Here is an 18338-nt window from a genome sequence, read left to right on the forward strand (position 1 = left end):
CCTAAGGAACTCAGGCCCAAACCAGCCTCACTGCATTTCCCGAAGAGTCCAGTCAGCTTTAGTCGCGCTCCTCAGTTACTGGACCTATCTTATTGAGGCCCAATCATCAGAGTCCAGTCCTCTCTCCCTTATTGCTTTCATTATTTTTTGCTTACTGTCTTTGTTGCCTTATCGTATTTCATTCTCATATATTTAACACTCATATATTAAATTCTGTGCTTTATCTTCATACTTTATCATATGAAACATAGGCAAACTCTAACGAATATAGGACTTAAGAAAAATTAATTGGTAATTATTCTTTGCCCTTGTCAATTATAATTTGCTCTTCTTTTATACTCACCTTTCTTAAAGATTTTTTGAAGCTCAAGCCCATAGTCAAACATCAGCCCATTTTCAAAGAGAAATTAGAAAAGAATTACTAGTTTTTGCTAACAAGGAATGAAACCAGATTTTTCATGAAAAGCAGTAACAAAACGATCACCCAAAATAATTTTCAAAGACTTGCCTTCTTAAGAATTTTTAGGAAAAAACCGAGGTCCATTTAGAATCATTTTTTCTTGTATCCAGAACTGTCACAACCCAAAACGTAACATGTCGTATTGTTGCCTAACGTGGTACTAATTCCTACTGCGACGTACAATCCGATCACATCATGAGTCAATAGTACCCGCTGCGGCATGCAGCCCAATCCCATCAATATCACTCACAAACAGGCCCTCGGACTCACTCAGTCATCAATCTTTCCAGTCTCTCAAGCTCATAACACTCATGCCAATCAGCCCAAAACAATAATACATGATGTGACAATAAATGAAAATAGAGACTAAGATATAATATGCAATAATGAATGCATCTGAGTACATAACTGCAAATTAAGCAAATAACTAAACAACAAAAGAATAATCGTTGTGGATCCCAATAGTACCAGCAGATAGCCTAAACATGATTTCTAACATAAATCACAGCTCAAATTCTCTAACACATAGAGTACAGTAATAATATTCAGATAAGATGACTACACAGTTCCACAAAATTGACTGAGTCACAATTTCTATGGTGTACGTCACCTAGTTATGTGTCACCTCAACACCGATCACACAACACGTAATTCAGGGATTCATACCCTTAGAACCAAGTTTAGAAGTATTACTTACCTCAAGTCATGCAAATATCTACTCCAATAAGCTTTTGCCTCGCGAATCATCCTCCGAACACCTCGAATCTAGCCACAAACAAGTCGATACAATCAACTCAAGCTATATGAATCAATTCCATATGAAAAAACTAAGTTCTTTAACAAAAGTCAAAAAGTCAACCCCGGACCCACGTCTCAAAATCCTCCAAAATAACAAAATCCAGACACCCATTCAACCACGAGTCCATCCGTACCAAAATTATTGAGTTTCGATCACATCTCGACCTTCAAATCCTTAAATTAAAGCCTATGAAGTTTCTACACTTTTTCCCAATTTTTCAAACCAAAACACTAATTAAATGATGAAATCGATGATATATTCATGTATATTAACCAAATCCGAGTTAGAATCACTTACCCCAATTAATCCATTGAAAATCCCTCCAAGAATCGCGTCAATCCGAGCTCCCATAGTCCAATTACGAAAATTTACTCTAACCCTCGTTTTTGAAAACTTATATTCTGCCCAGGTGTTTCTTCTTCGCGATCGCGGAAAATGCTTTGCGATTGCGAAGCACAAAATTCAAGCTGCCAAAATTAACCATATGTGAACGCAGAAACACAAGCGAGAATGCGATGCATAAGGACTCAACTCTACGCGATCGCATCCTCATGCGATCGCGTTGAACAAATGTGTGGCTTCCAGCCGCCCCTCCTTCCTCTTCGCGAACGGGGTACAACCCTCGCATTCGCATAGTACCACTGACCATAGCTCCGCAATCGCAGACCTAAACGCACGACCGCATAGAAATAATTCCCCAGTCACCCAAACAACCCTTCGTGATCGCGAACCTCCTCTTGCGATCGCGTATAAGGAAACCATCAACATATGCATCAGCACTTCAACAATTCTTCTAAGTTTCAAAAATGCGCCGAACATGATTCCAATCACCCCCGAGCCCCCCAGGACCTCAACCAAACATGCCAACAAGTTATAAAACATCATAAGAACTCGCTCAAAGCGTCAAATCACATTAAACAACACTAAAACCACAAATCGCGCATTGATTCAAGCCAAATGAACTTTTAGACTTCTGACTTTCAAAACTAATGCCGAAACATAGCAAACCAACTCTGATTAATCTCAAATTTTGCACACAAGTCATAATTGACACAACAGACCCATTCAAACTTCCATAACCAAAATTCAAGCCCGGTAACCACAAAGCCAATGCTCGGTCAAACTTCTCAACTCACCAAACTTCTAATTTTCTAACTTTCGGCATTTCAAGACAAAATAACCTACGGACCTCCAAATCAATATCCGGGCATACTCCTAAGTCCAAAATCACCATATGGAGCTATCGGAACCATCAAAACTCCATTCCAAAGCCATTTACACATAAGTCAACATCCGGTCAACTCTTTCAACTTAGGCTTTTAACCTTGGAACCAAGTATTCCAATTTTTTTTGAAACATCCCCGGAACCAAACCAACTACACTGACCAATCACATAACAATGATTAAGCACAAAATAAGTATTAAATAGGGGAACGAGTATACAACACTCAAAATGACCGATCGGGTCATTATAGATCTATATGAGAGGTTTTATAAAGTAGATGACTCAAGATCATTCAATTTGCACAAAGAAATAGCTACTTTGACCCAAGGTACTTCCTCTGTATTTGCATATTACTCTAAATTGAAGGATATGTGGGAAGCATTTGAGTCATTAATACCAGTTCCTGAATGTGTCTACCCAAGATCTAGAGATTTTGTGGTGTATCTGCAAAAATTGAAGTTGTATCAATTTCTCATGGGCCTTAATGAGTCATACTCTCAAGAAAGAAGTCAGATTCTCATGAGAATCCCCCTTCCAACTGTCAACCAAGCATATTCACTGATCATAAGTGATGAAACTCAAAAGGCATTAGCTGCCACCTCTGGGATATTAGGTGCAAATCCAGCAATCACTACAGGAAACTATGATGTAGAAATGTACACAAGAAATATCAAAAATCAGAGATATAAGATGATCTATAATTTTCAGTGTGAATTTTGTAAACTCAAAGATCAGAGCAAGGAAAACTGTTTCAAGATAGTTGGTTATCCTTCTGATTTCAAGTTCAAAAAGAAAGGAAATGTTGGAGCAGGAGCATAAGCAACCTATAATGTTCTTTCATAAGTAACAAATCATCAGCCTACTATGAACTCTATGGGCACATATCAACAAGCACAAGCACAGATGCCTAACACTTATTAGAACTTGGGACATGCTGATAACTCACAGTCAAATCAGATGTCACAGATAAGAGCTTTCACAAAAGATCAATATGAATAAATATTGCATATTCTCAACAAAACTAACACTGGAAGCAGCAGCAATACCTCTACAGCCAATATAGCAGGTATGAGTACAGCTCTGTTGGTTTCCAACTTTCCCAAAGAGTGGATCATTGATACAGGTGAAACCAGTCATATGGTGTCTGATATTGCAATGCTAAATCAGAATTCAATTGTTAAGAACATTAATCCTAAGAGGGTGTGTCTATCCAATGGTAAAGTGTCTCATGTTACTCACACTGGAACTAGCTCAATTTCAGCTAGGAGTACACTTCAAAATGTCTTTCATCTGCCTCAGTTTAAGTTTAATCTAATGTCTATTTCAAAGATGACTAAAGTGTTAGCTTGTGTATCTACATTCTACCCTGATTTTTGCGTGTTTCAGGATCTCTTCAATGGGAGGTGATGCACTTTATTTTGAACTAGTCAAAATAAAATTCAACTTGTGCTTTTTCTGTTATTAAGAATCGCCACCTAATATTTAAAGGTATACTAGGGCACCTATTACTAAGTCATATTCATTAGTAGTCTGCTAACTGGTGTGATTTTGAGTAAGGGTTCTTGTTCTTCTAAGGGGGAGGTGTTAGGCACCCCTTAAAATCTACCTGAGACAGCTTCATAGGACTTAGATTAATTTTAAGGGATCAATTATTTATACTATACCTCAATTAGTATTAAAGAGTATGACTTACTATATACCTAAAGAAGAGTATAATTAAAGAACGTGAGACCTTTAACGGGATGTGAATTTATAAAGGAGTCTAAAGATATGTTGGTGATTATAATTGAAAGAGTTTTGAAAATTGTATGTAAGTGGTTTATATTTATAAAGCTTGTGAAGGAAGGTTAAGTTATGAAAATACTTGGTTTAGAGAATGAGTGATCATATTAACTCTAAGATAGCTTCGTAAAAAATGAGCCTAAGATATACCTTAGTTTCTGAAATCTTAAGTATTTGACTTGAGAAATGGTTTTGAAATTCTTATTAGGCAGCAACACTTTGACCTTTTGCAAGAGTCAATTTTTAGAAAGCTAGCCTTGCGATTCAGACCTGATTCTTCTTTGAAAAATGAGTGCTGCTATTTTTACTAAGTTATGGGCTTCAAAATCTTGTTAAGAAAAGTAGGTAAGCGAAAAAGAATAATATGATGTAAACAAATATAATTAGAGAAATGGGAATTAATTACTAACTAATTCCTTTAATCTTATGTTCTTTAGGGCTTGCCTAAGTTTTATATGACATTAAAGAATAAAATAAAGTATGTGATCTAATATATGAGTGTTATATACATGTAAGGCAAAATAATAATAAGGCATAACAAAATGCTACAAGGCAGTGAACTAACTAGCGAAGCAGTAGACAAATAATAAAGGAGTTGAGGAAAAGAGCATTGAACTCTGGAAATTGGGCCTCAAGAAAGCAGGCCCATCAGTGAAGATGTGACTACAGCGTATTTATACTCTCTAAAAATGCAGCAAGGCTGGGATTGGGCCTGAGTTCCTTAGGAACTCAGCATGCCCAAATAGATGTACATATCCAAAATATAAAGAAAGTCATTAAATACATGCTCCACATATTTAACCATGTACAAAATATATAAACAAACGACTGAAACAAAATATATTAAAACATCAATACTCTAACACTATTAGAAATTATACTAACGTTGTGGTTATACATGACAAATAATTTATATTGAAAACTTTTCATTGTCATTAAACACTAAACTCCTAAAACACCAAAAGTGTCAATGAATCAAGGGCTAAGGAGGGAGTTCTACTCAAGGTCGATGCCCCCCTTTAATCCCTCGACACTTCTAAGTTCCCAAGGGACTCAAGGCCCAGGGCAATGCTTGTGCGGAGAGTAGTCCAATCTTTAGTCAAACTCCACTCCCAAATACCCCTAACCACTAATGAATTATTTTTTCCTATGGGTTTAAGTGCCAATGAGGCCCCTATAATATCCCCTACCACAGAAGTATACTCTCCTTTCAAACAGAATAACATAAGGGTACACAAATTATTCTACATTTTTAACACCATATGAACAGTCATCATATAAGGTAAATCTAAAGGTCATACTTCGAGCACATATAGGGGAGAGGCAGAAACATTATAACATACTGTAAAAGGTCTAAACATTGGGGGAAAATATATTCAAAGGGAAGGTAAAGTATATAGAGTTTAGATATGCAGCAACACAAGAAATGCATGATGCTCTTTGTGAGCACCTAATTTTTGACTATATTTGAGTTTTTAACTCACTTTTTAGTATTTAAATAGTTTTAAGTTTAATCTCAATATTGTAGTTTTATTTCACCTTTTTATAGGTTTATTTTAGATAAATTGAAAATCAACAAAAAAAAATTCACATTGATAGAGTATACAATTTTATTCTAATTGGCAAAAGAAAAGAAAACACACAAAAATTTGTTTTCCTCTTATTTTTAGTATGTTAGTAATTTTGGAATTTCTTTTTAATAGTTCCTTGACTGGAAGTAGCTAGTTAATATTTAATTTTGCTATCTCAATTTAGTAGGAATAATATTTTAAAAGTTTATTTTATTTTGTTATCCTTTACAAGAAAATCAAAAAAAGAAAAAATAAAGAACCAATCAAATTGTGCCAACTTTTTTGTTCTTGTTGAGATTTTGTCTTTTAGTCAAGATTCCTCCCTATCCCAAAATAACTAACTCATAAGGTATATTCTCTCCCGTCACGTGATTGTTCTGGAGTAATCACCTGCACCTTATTTTGGATCTTTTATCCATTCACACACTTGTCATGATCTGATTTTTTTTCTCTCCAAGACTTTGCCCACACACATTATATATAAAGACCTAAAGCTAACCATAGAAGGGACCGTAAAAAAAAACAGAGAGGAAGGGATCTGAAGAGAAGCCAAATAAAAAAAAATGCAGCAATGCCCACCGAAAAGGTTCATCTTTCTCACCAAAGCCTCTTTGCTTTTGGCCATAGAAACCAGTAACCATTAGCTATGTAAAACCACTGCAGTAACAATTTTAGAAACAGCTTCAAAACGCCCTTAAATCACAGCAAAATCAGCCTCGAAATTCACCTCAAACCAGTCCTAAACCAGTTGGAATACTACCCAAAATGGCCATGAAAATCACCTCCGAACCCAGAGTCCTAAATCTCCAATAAAGTACCGAAATTTTCAGCTGGAGTTAAAATAGAGTTCGAGAGGTCCTTTCGAGTTTACGACGAGGTTTCCGGCGCAGTCTACTCTTCGGTTGACGATGTCATTCGCGTTCAGTCTTGTCAGCATATTTTTCTCTCGTCTTCTTTGTAAGCCAATTGGAGGTTCTTATTAATATATTCAGAAAGCTTCAAAGAAGGTTCATTGCTTCCACTTTTATTTTATTTTATTACCGTGTTTATGGATATATATCGTTGTCTTGTGAAATCTTTGTCATTGAAGTGTGCCATCCTTCTGTTTGTTGAGTTTTCTTATTATTTTTTTTTGTATAATTAAAGATTATTGCCATGTGTTTACTTCGTGCTCTCTTTCTAGTTACATGTTAAAAATATTAGTTTTATGTTTGGTACATAATCTATTTAAGTTACTTTGGATCTGTGATGATGATTTAGATAAATTAATTTCCATTTTGTTTGGCCGTGATTTGTAAAATAACATGCTGGGAAAGAGAACTTTGAAAGCAGAAAGAATTTGTGGGCCTATGTTGATTTAAACCAACAATAACTAAAATGGACGGTATAATAGGTTGCTCGCCCAATTCACTATAGTTGGCTTATTCGTTGTAAACACACTTAGTTGGCCTGCTTCAGTTGACAAATAAATGTCAATTACCTCCATATCTTGGCCTATTAGTTTAACGATCTAAGCTACCTTTTCCACGACAAATTTCCATAACTAACGGCCTCACAGTTGATTCCAAAATTACGACAAAGCATGAACATCGTAGCTTGCTTTAGGAGCGATCAATAATAAATCATCGTGACTATGGGTATGGTTCCAGTGGCATAGTCATGATACATAAATTCCAATTCGAGTGTGCGTTTCACGTGACTCGACCAGAACTTCACAATAATAAAAATAAGCATGTCGTCAATTGCGGGTGCATTTAATGTGGCGCGGTTTGTGACGTGTGCCAAAACGACAAGTGTACGACAACGTGACTTATTCAAAAAATAATTCCATAAATAATTAAAAGCGGTTTAGAAGATAAAAATGCACACTAGGTTTTAAAACATGTATTAAATCATATAATTAGGCCAATTATTAATAGTTGAGAGACCGTGCTAAAATCACGTAACTCGGGAGTGCCTCACACCTTCTCCCGGGTTAACAGAATTCCTTAGCCGGTCTTCTGTATTCACAGACCATAAATAGAGTTAAATTTCCTCGATTTGGGATTTAAATAAATCGATGACTTGGGACACCATAACTTATTTCAAGTGGCGACTTTATTTTTAATAATTAATCCCATTTCGATTAATGTCACTTTAATTGGAAAAACTCCCTTATCCCCTATCCCACTGCAAAAAAATGAGGTATGACAGCTCTGGCGACTCTGCTGGGGACCGAACCCAGAATCTCTAGTTTAGGGTTCAGAATTCGAGCTTAGAATAGCTGTTATGATTGGCTTTCATGATTGTCTTATTTTTACGTGTTTGAGCCTAATGTGCTAAATGCCATTTTTTTTACCGCTTTGATATTGTGTGAATTGTATATAAACTGCTACGAAACCCTTCTTCTCTTTGAGTCTTCTAAATCTTCTGGGAAGCGTGCGCTTCGCGTGGCTTCTTTTATGTTAGAGTCATATCCTAATTTTAGAATGAGGTCCGGACAAGTTGCAAAGCCGGTGAAGCTTCTGTATTCCCGATACGCTGCCCCCCTCGGCTCGAGTTGTCCGCTCGGGTAAGCCAGGTCTAGAACAATACACCCAGGATTTAAACTTAGAATAACACAGCCTCATGCCGGATCCCTAGTAGGTACGTTTGCTTGCATCACGTGCATTTGACTTAGGGGACTCAACACAGGGGTTGGGTCTGTCTAGGATAGGTGTACCCAAAATTAAAGGACCATCCTGATGCATTCTTTACGTGCTACTTGTGCATTAATTTGCTTGGCTTGTATGTTGACCGGCTTCTTGAGTTAGAAAAAAAAATCAAAAAAAAAACCAATAGAAGAGAAAAACCAAAGAGTGAGGTAGGATAGAAAACTGCCTGGTTTTGATAATTTCGGTATTCAAAAATCCCGTTACTCTGTCAAAATTTCAAGAATAAAGAGAGAAAAGCATTTCAAAATAAATCATATTTGTCTGTGCATCAAAATTGACCGAACTACGCGGGTTTGATTCTCACCGGATGTGAGATACGTAGGCAACGCTCATCGGGTCCGACCCCGTTTTTGCAAAAATAACCAAAAAATACTTCATTTTGTCATAAATAAATTTAGGGGATGCCATTTTCTGTCCAAATAGCCAGAAACGTCCCGACGGGACGCCGAAAGGCTTGTTTTGCAAAAATAGCCACCTATGGCTCTTTTCCTAATTTTGACCACTTAGCAAGTACAGTTTTAAAATCTTCATTTCTGAAGGGAGGGCCGTATTTGCAAAGGTGGCCTTGAGTTGTTTGAGTTTTATTTTACAAAAAATAATCTTTTTTTGGGGTCAAAAATCAATAAAAAAAATCAAAAATCACTTGTTTTTAACCAGTCGCCTTAAATAAAATGTTCAGGATGAGCACTGTTGAAAATATACCTTTTCGAGTCGTAGATGGGATTCCACTAGGATTCCACATGTGGTTGAACGACCTGGGGGAGGTTGCCAAGCGTTCTGTGAAAAAGGCTTTAGGTGGGCTCACTGGTCTTCTGGAGATTAAACCAAAGGTTGATATAATCGAAGCTTTGATACCGTTTTGGGACCCGACACACAATGTTTTCCACTTCTCTGATTTCGAGTTGACCCCTACACTGGAGAAGATAGCAGATTATGCTGGGTTCGAAGGGAAGCTAAGGCATCAATATCCAGTAGCACCAAGAACTATAACCCCTCATAAGTTTTTGGACCTCTTGATTATTAGCCGGCAGGTTAAAGATAAAAATTTAGCCGTAGGATTCTGCACATTCCATTTCTTATACAACCAGTATGGGGACCCCCATGGATTTGAGGCTCCGTACACTGGTTTGAATCATAGGGAAATAAAGACAAATGGGAAGCACGCAGGGGTTTGGCCTTTGTGGTGGCATTTTTAGGCACTCTGATATGCCCAAGGAGTGACAGACATATAGGAATAGGGCTCGCAGGAGTGGCCGACTTTATGGTCAAAAAGGCCAATGGCACTATCATACCGATGATTCTCGTAGAAATTTACTAAGTTTTAACCGCTTGTCGATCCGGGACAAAGTTTTTTGAGGGTTGCAACTTGCTTTTACAAATGTGGTTAGTAGAACATCTTTGTCATCGCCCAGGTTACATGAACTACGGTCTGACCGAACTCAACTACATCGAAGAATATGAAAACCGAGTAAACAGTCATGAGTTGCCAGAAGGTACTGAGGTATGGTTCGCGTATTTAGGTTCTTTAAATGCAAATCGAATTGAGTGGACTTTCGGTTGGCTCCCGGTCGATAAAGTTATTTACATATCCGCCGAAGTGTGCTTTCTTTTATTAATGGGTCTTCGGAGTATTCAGCCATATGCCCCGCATCGGGTCCTACGCCAATTGGGCAGATACCAAACAGTCCCCTATGACGAAGATTTGAGTCCACAGGTTATTGAACTATGCCCAAAAGCCACATTTCCAGAAGAAAGGGTTCGTCAGATTTGGCACCAATGTAGGTTCTTGGAACCACAGACTCAAGTACAAGATTTGTCCATGGGTGAAGTAGGATCCAACTACGCCATATGGTATGGTAAAAGAAGTCGGGTCGATCAAGAGCCAGAATAGCCCGCCAAAAGGCCCCATGTCCAACAATTCACCGATGGAGCACAAGAGCAATGGGTTTGGTTAGCTAAAGAAAAGGAATATCGGACTATTATAAACAAACTAGAAGAACAAATTGAAAAAATCAAATTTGATAGTAGTTTGCAGACAGCTGAAGATGAAGGGGAAAAGAAGAGGTTGGCTAGGGAAAATGAAGCCCTTCGAGCACAAATCCAGAGAATGAAAATAGCCGCCGAGACACCGGTAAGAAGTGAGAGAGATGAGAAAATTATAACCAACCTAAGGCGGAAAGTGCATGATTATGGTTTTGACTTGACAAAGGCCGAAAAGGACTTGTTAAATGCTCAAGCAAAGTTGGCCAAAAGTGCAGAAGAACATGCTAGATTAGCCCACCAGTTGAAGCAGAAATATGACAAAGAAGTAGTAATTTTACAGAAAAAGCTGGTTTCCCTGGAAAATGAAATGGTCAAGCAAATAAAGGATTTCAAGACAGAAAGAGAGCATTGCTATGCATTGATTTACCAACTATAAGAAAGCCTTCAACAGTTACAAGACCAAAACAACACAGATACACAAGTGTTAGAGGCTCGGGCCCAGCAGATTGGACGTTTGCTTCAAGAAAAGGGTGTCATCGGAATGAAGATTAAAGAGATAGCTGATTATGTTGTAATGAAATGCCATGAATGTGAAGACATGACCAAGTCTATGTTTTTTGCTTCTGTAATGACATTCGTTCGACAGGTGATGGTTGACTTAGACCACCTTCAAGAAGATATTGCCCGTAGGCCCGTGCGGAGACCGGCTGATGTCCCGCAAGCCCCCGGAGTACCAGTGGAGGCTCTTATGTATTTTTGATTTTTTTTAGTTAGTTTTTGAGTATGTATTTTACTTTCCTCGAGTTTTGTTCATCCTTGTCAAGGCTGCTTATTGCTTTATTTCGAGTCTGCAGATTTTTCTTTTGTAGTCATCACTACTTTTAAGTCCTTGTAATAGAAAATCCAAAAGATGTCTTTTATTAATGAAATATTAAAAAAAAAATCATTTCGCATTTATTTTCCTGAACTACGTAATGATCTGATTCATACGGCATCATGATATGTAGGAAATCCCCATAGGATTCGATCATAGTCTTAAAAGAAAATAGAGAAAAGAAAACAAAAAAAAAAGAGAGGAAAATAAAAAAGGAGGGAAGAAAGAAAAGAGAGGCCAAACAAAAGAAAAAAAGAGAATGAGAATTAAAAGAGCGAAACACAGCATAAGGAGAAAGGAAAAAATCAGGATTCAAAATTTGGGAAAAGAGCCAGGATGAAACACATAAGTCGTCGCAAAGCATTTAGAAACGTTTAACTGCTCAGGTGCATTGCATCCCCAATATGCGATTCCCTATCTGTTAAATGCTTCAAAATTGACCAAGTTATTTTGTGTGCATAAAAAGACAGGTTCTGTTTAGGTGGTTAGTTTGTTGGCATCCTGGCAAGTCACCCTATAATACCAGATCAAAGCGCAAGGCAGTCATGACTAGCAAAGAGTCGGACACGGGTGTTGTTGACCCGCCGAGGGAGATTGTAGAATCATAGTCTGAATTGAAAGAGGAGGTCCACAGGTTGAAGCATCAAATGGCTGAAATGTATCAAGCCTGGATCAGGGGGCATCCTCCACCTTTATTTCCCGCTAACTACACAGAAAATCCCGCTTTCATCCCACCACTGGCACAAGCCCAGAATCCCACTACCGTTGATCTTTCCCCTCAGCATGCACCGGGTTTTACCCCTTTCCACCACTACCCCGACACCTCGTCCCAAACTTTCCATGCTCCATCAGCCAAAACAACCGCATACCCGGCTCCAACATCTGCTCCTGTTTTCGTAGCCCCTCCGCGAGCTACCCTCCACCGATCTTCTAGTGAACCCGCGTTCCAAGCTCCAGATACCCAATATTATGCTCCGAAACAAACTTTCTAAGTCACGGATCCTTATTCCTACACCCCTCAATTTGAACCTCCTACTGAAACTAAGAAACCATCCCGGAACGTGGAGCAAGATGAGATATTTAGGAAACTGAAGAGTCTAGAACAATCTTTGTAGAACATGCAAGCGATAGGAAGCCAAGTAAGTGTGGCTTACAAGGATTTATGCTTATTCCCTGATGTCCAACTGCCCGCTGGGTTCAAGATGCCCAAGTTTGACCTGTACGATGGACATGGAGATCCCGTGGCCCATTTGAGAGGCTTTTGTAGCAAGATGAGAGGCGCCGGTGGGAAAGACGAATTATTAATGGCGTATTTCAGTCAGAGTCTAAGTGGGGCGGCTTTGGAATGGTACACCCGCCAAGACGCTAGCAGGCGGTACACATGGGATGACTTGGCTCAGGCCTTTGCTCGGCACTTCTAGTACAATATAGACATTATCCCGGATCGCCTATCTTTGACCAAGGTAGAGAAGAAGCCCAGTGAGAGCTTTAGGGAATATGGTTTCAGATGGAGAGAACAAGCTGCACGGGTCAATCCTCCAATGGAAGAAGATGAGATGGTCGGGTACTTTCTTCAAGCCTTAGAACCTACTTACTTTGGCCATTTGATCTCAGCCATAGGTAAGTCCTTCAACAATGTGGTAAATATGGGAGGAATGGTGGAAGAGGGACTCAAGTCAAGCAAGACCATGAGAAATTCCGCCATAATGCAACCACACAGGCAATTCAAAGTGGCACCGGAAGCCTATTAGGCAAAAAGAAGAAAGATGATGTCGCTATGTTTGTCTCTGGATCAGGGCGTGGCCTAAGGGGTTCGCCTCACCAGTACACCCAACCTCGCCCCCAACCTCAAGCCTACACCCAAGCTCCATATAACCCATCCCAACATTATTTCCCACCTCAAGACTCTCAATATTCAGTCAGACCACCCCAATACCATGTTCACCATGCACAGTCATATGCGCAACCCCCTCCTTACCCGCAATAGCATGCTCCAACTCCAAAAAATCCTTATCCACCTCCCACAACCATACCGAAACCCTACTAGTCCAAGCTTTCGATCAAGGCCGGATTATAGAAAAGAGAGGCAACAACGGAAAGAAACCTTCACCCCTCTTGGAGAGTCGTATACCAGTTTGTTTCAAAGGTTGAGGCAGTTGGACGCTTTGAGGTCGATTGAGCCAAAGGTACTAAATCCACCTCCAAGGAACCTTGACTATTCCCTCAGATGTGCATATTGTTCTGATGCCCTAGGGCACGGCACAGAGAAGTGTTGGCATTTGAAGAGGGCGATCCAAGATCTTATTGATACAAATCAAATTGTGGTCCAGAACCCGGAGGCACCAAACATCAACCAAAATCTTTTGCCGGCCTATGCAGAGACACATATGATTGAGATAGTTCATAAGGATGGGGAGCCCAAGAATTCTTCCAAGTCTGTCATGATGATCCGAGCTAGCAAAAGTAATCCAGTTAAAGCTCCAGATTCTGCAAAAGCAATGCCGTTGACAGTTGAAGGGGTGTCGGAGAAGCTAAGCACGCTCAACGTGAAGCCATCTATATTGGTTGTGAAAAGTCCTCCGATTGATGTTGAAGCGAACCAGGAAAAGCAAAAAGTGGTCGTGCCAGGGGTCCCGGGCAAGCCTGTCATAATCATGGAAGGGGCTCATATTACCCCCGTTATTATTAAGCAGTGACCCAGTTACCAATGGTTGACACAAAGGCCGTCCCGTGGAATTACAAACAGGTGATAGTAACATATAAAGGGAAAGAAGTAGAGGAAGAAGTCAATGAAACCGGAGGACTGACTCGTTCTGGGAGATGTTTTACCCTAGAAGAACTGAGGAAAGCCAAGCCATTCAAGGATGGCCACATCCCAGTAAAGAAGCCGGTCACCGAAGAAGAGGCTGAAGAGTTCCTGAAAAAGATGAAAATGCAAGACTATTCCATTGTAGAGCAGTTAAGGAAAACACCAGCTCAGATCTCTCTTTTGTCTTTGCTGATACACTTAGATGAACACCGCAAAGCCCTGATGAAGATTTTAAATGAGGCCCATGTTCCTGATAAGATCACGATAAATCACTTGGAAAAGATTGCTAACAAGATTTTCGAAGCAAACAGGATCACTTTCTCAGATGATGAACATCCTATGGAGGGTACAGAGCACAACCGAGCTCTTTATCTCACAGTGAAGTGCGAGGATTCTGCTGTCTCAAGGGTACTGGTTGATAACGGTTCTAGTGCAAATATTTGCCCTCTGTCCACTTTGCAAAAGTTGAAGATCGGCACTGAAAGGATCTACATGAACAATGTACGTGTTCGAGGCTTTGAAGGATGAGGGAAAGATTCTGTTGGTGATATAATGCACGAATTGTCAATAGGTCCAGTTGAGTTCACTACGGAGTTCCAAGTGCTAGATGTGGTTGTCTCCAATAACTTGTTGTTGGGCAGGCCCTGGATACATGCTGCCAAGGCAATCCCGTCTTCTCTGCATCAAATGGTGAAGTTTTAATGGGACAGGCAGGAAATAGTTGTGCACGGTGATGAGAACTTATCTACTTACAATGACACAATTGTTCCATTTATTGAAGTTGAAGATGATAAAGGGCATTGGGTTTACCAAACATTCGAAACAGTGTCTTTCAAGAAGATTCCTGAAGGAGAATGCATTCTAGGTTCGAAGCTACCATCCGTGTCCGTCATGGTAGCAAATGAAATGTTGAAGAATGGTTTTGTGCCGGGTAAAGGCCTGGGTTCGTCTCTGCAGGATATTGCACATCCGGCGTGTCCACGTGAAAGTTTCGATACATTTGGTTTGGGATTCACACTCACAGGGAAGGACATGAAAAAGGCTAAAAATTTGAAAAGAAAGGCATGGTCACTTCCTAAGCCTGTTCCACATATCTCCAAGTCTTTTGTCAAGCCAGGGGTCACAAAACGCCCAATATCAGCGGTCCCAAAACCTGTGGTTGACTTTGATGAAGAGCTGATCAAGAGGTTCCAGAGTTTGTTTGATGAGGTTAACATGGTGGAAATCAGGGAAGGTTCCAGTAATGCCGATGTGCAGCTTGTTGGGCCAAATGTGAAGCTTAGCAATTGGAAAGCTACTCCTCTCCCCAGCCGGAATGAGTTTTGGTAGTTTGCTTTGTTTTCCTTTCTGTTATCTGGGTTATTCCAGGGTTGTAATCCAGAATTTTTATTTTTTGCTTGTTTTAATGTACAAACCCTTCTATCCTTTTATTTTCAATGAAATACAATTTCCCGTTTTCCATTATTCCTGATGGCGTTTCATTTTTGTTTTGTTTCCTTTTTCTATACAGTTCTTTTTATGCTGGTTTCAATGACATGACATGCATGAGGAATTTTCAGCCAAATCTTAAAAGCCAATCTAATTCCGAAACAACAATCCAAGAAGTAGAGTGTGATGATGAAACAGAATATGATGAAGAAGCAGCATTTCAGGAAATCAGTGGAGAACTAAATCACTTTGAAGAAAAACCGAAGCCTAATCTGAATGAAACTGAAGCAATCAATTTAGGAGATCAAGATAATATCAGGGAAACCAAGATAAGTGTGCATCTGGAACCACAAATCAAGGAAGAAATAATCAAATCACTGTTTGAATATAAAGATGTTTTTGCATAGTCGTATGACGACATGCCGGGTTTGAGCACTGATTTGGTAGTTCATAAATTGCCAACTGATCCGGCATTTCCTCCAGTCAAGCAAAATTTAAGGAAGTTCAAGACTGACATGAGAGTGAAGATCAAAGAAGAAATCACAAAGCAGCTTGATGCAAAGGTCATTCGGGTCACTCGATATCCCACTTGGTTAGCTAATGTCGTGCCAGTACCAAAGAAGGATGGTAAGAACAGGGTCTGTGTCGATTATCGTGATCTCAATAAGGCAAGTCTAAAAGATAACTTTCCATTACCGAACATCTATATTCTGATCGACAATTGTGCCAAGCATGAGATTGGGTCTTTTGTGGATTGCTACACGGGATATCACCAGATCCTGATGGATGAGGAAGATGCAGAAAAGACAGCATTCATCACAACATGGGGGACATACTGCTACCGGGTAATGCCATTTGGTTTGAAGAATACTGGGGCAACTTACATGAGGGCAATGACTACCATATTTCATGATATGATACACAAGGAAATTGAGGTTTATGTAGATGATGTGATCATAAAGTCAAAGAAGCAATCCGACTATGTTGGAGACTTGAGAAAGTTTTTCCAAAGGCTCCGCAGGTACAACCTCAAGCTCAATCCGGCAAAATGTGCATTTGGTGTCCCGTCCGGGAAACTGTTGGGATTCATAGTCAGTCCACGCAGTATTGAGTTGGACCCATCAAAGATCAAAGACATCCAAGAATTACAACCACCAAAGAACAAAATCGAGGTAATGAGCCTTCTCGGAAGGTTAAACTACATCAGCAGGTTTATTGCTCAACTCGCGACAACTTGTGAGCCCATCTTTAAGTTGCTAAAGAAGAATGTTACGGTTAAGTGGACTGATGAGTGTCAGGAAGCATTTGATAAGATCAAGAGTTACCTGTCAAACCCACCTGTACTGGTCCCACCAGAACCTGGGAGACCTTTAATTCTCTATTTGACGGTATTGGATAATTCTTTCGATTGTGTGTTGGGTCAACACGACATCACAGGCAAGAAAGAACGAGCCATTTATTATCTCAGCAAGAAGTTTACTCCTTATGAGGTTAAGTATACTCTTCTTGAAAGGACATGTTGCGCCCTGACTTGGGTGGCACAAAAGTTGAAGCATTATATGTCATCCTACACTACTTACCTTATTTCTCGCATGGATCCTCTAAAGTATATCTTTCAGAAGCCTATGCCCACAGGAAGATTGGCAAAGTGGCAGATTTTACTCACAGAGTTTGACATCATCTATGTGACTCGAACCGTGATGAAAGCCCAAGCCCTGGCCGATCACTTGGCCGAGAATCCGCTGGATGAAGAATATGAGCCACTGAAGATTTATTTTCCTGATGAAGAAGTTATGTATGTTGACAAGGCTGATCATGATGAAAAGCCAGGTTGGAAACTCTTCTTTGATGGAGCTGCTAATATGAAAGGTGTCGGAATAGGGGTTGTACTCATTTCTGAAACAAGGCATCACTACCCCATAACAGCCCAGCTTCAATTTTATTGCACTAACAACATGGCTGAATACGAGGCATGCATTCTGGGTTTGAGGCTAGCTATAGACATGGGAGTTCAAGAAATATTAGTTTTGGGAGATTCAGATTTGTTGGTTCACCAGATTCAGGGAGAATAGGAGACTCGAGATTTGAAGCTCATACCGTATCGACAATGTTTGCATGATCTTTGTCAATGATTCAGGTTGGTAGAATTCAGGCATATTCCCAGGATTCACAATAAGATTGCTGACGCCTCGGCTACTCTGGCGTCAATGCTACACCATCCGGATAAGACTTATGTCGACCCTCTGCATATCCAAATCCGTGATCAGCATGCCTATTGCAATGTGGTTGAGGAGGAACCTGATGGTGAGCCTTGGTTCCATGATGTCAAGGAATACATCAAATCGGGGGTATATCCGGTACATGCCACAGGTGATCAAAAGAGAACAATTCGGCGTCTGGCTAGTGGATTTTTCTTAAGTGGGGGAATATTGTACAAGAGAACTCCAGATCTAGGATTACTAAGGTGCATAGATGCTAAACAAGCTTCGACTATCATGGACGAAGTGCATTTCGGAGTTTGCGGGCTGCATATGAGTGGGTATGTCTTCGCAAAGAAGATTCTTTGAGCAGGTTATTATTTGCTCACCATGGAATGAGATTGCATCAGCTTCGTTTGCAAATGTCATCAATGCCAGGTGCACGGTGATTTGATTCATTCCCCGCCATCTGAGTTGCACACAATGTCTGCACCTTGGCCCTTTGTTATTTGGGGC

The 18338-nt window shown here is 39.8% G+C and overlaps 1 protein-coding gene across 1 annotated transcript; it reads left to right on the top strand.

The window, feature by feature from the left end:
• Positions 1–2712: 2712 nt before the first annotated feature.
• On the top strand, positions 2713–3303 carry LOC138903139 (uncharacterized). The gene has a single exon (XM_070191057.1). It carries the CDS (start codon positions 2713–2715, stop codon positions 3301–3303), a length of 591 nt encoding a protein of 196 aa, XP_070047158.1.
• Positions 3304–18338: the final 15035 nt, after the last annotated feature.

Source organism: Nicotiana tomentosiformis, chromosome 12 (genome assembly GCF_000390325.3).
Source record: "Nicotiana tomentosiformis chromosome 12, ASM39032v3, whole genome shotgun sequence".
Taxonomy (NCBI): domain Eukaryota; kingdom Viridiplantae; phylum Streptophyta; class Magnoliopsida; order Solanales; family Solanaceae; genus Nicotiana; species Nicotiana tomentosiformis.

What these genes read in the sequence shown, in the direction of transcription:
- LOC138903139 (XM_070191057.1), top strand. Translation starts at nt 2,713, where the DNA reads ATGACCGATCGGGTCATTATAGATCTATATGAGAGGTTTTATAAAGTA.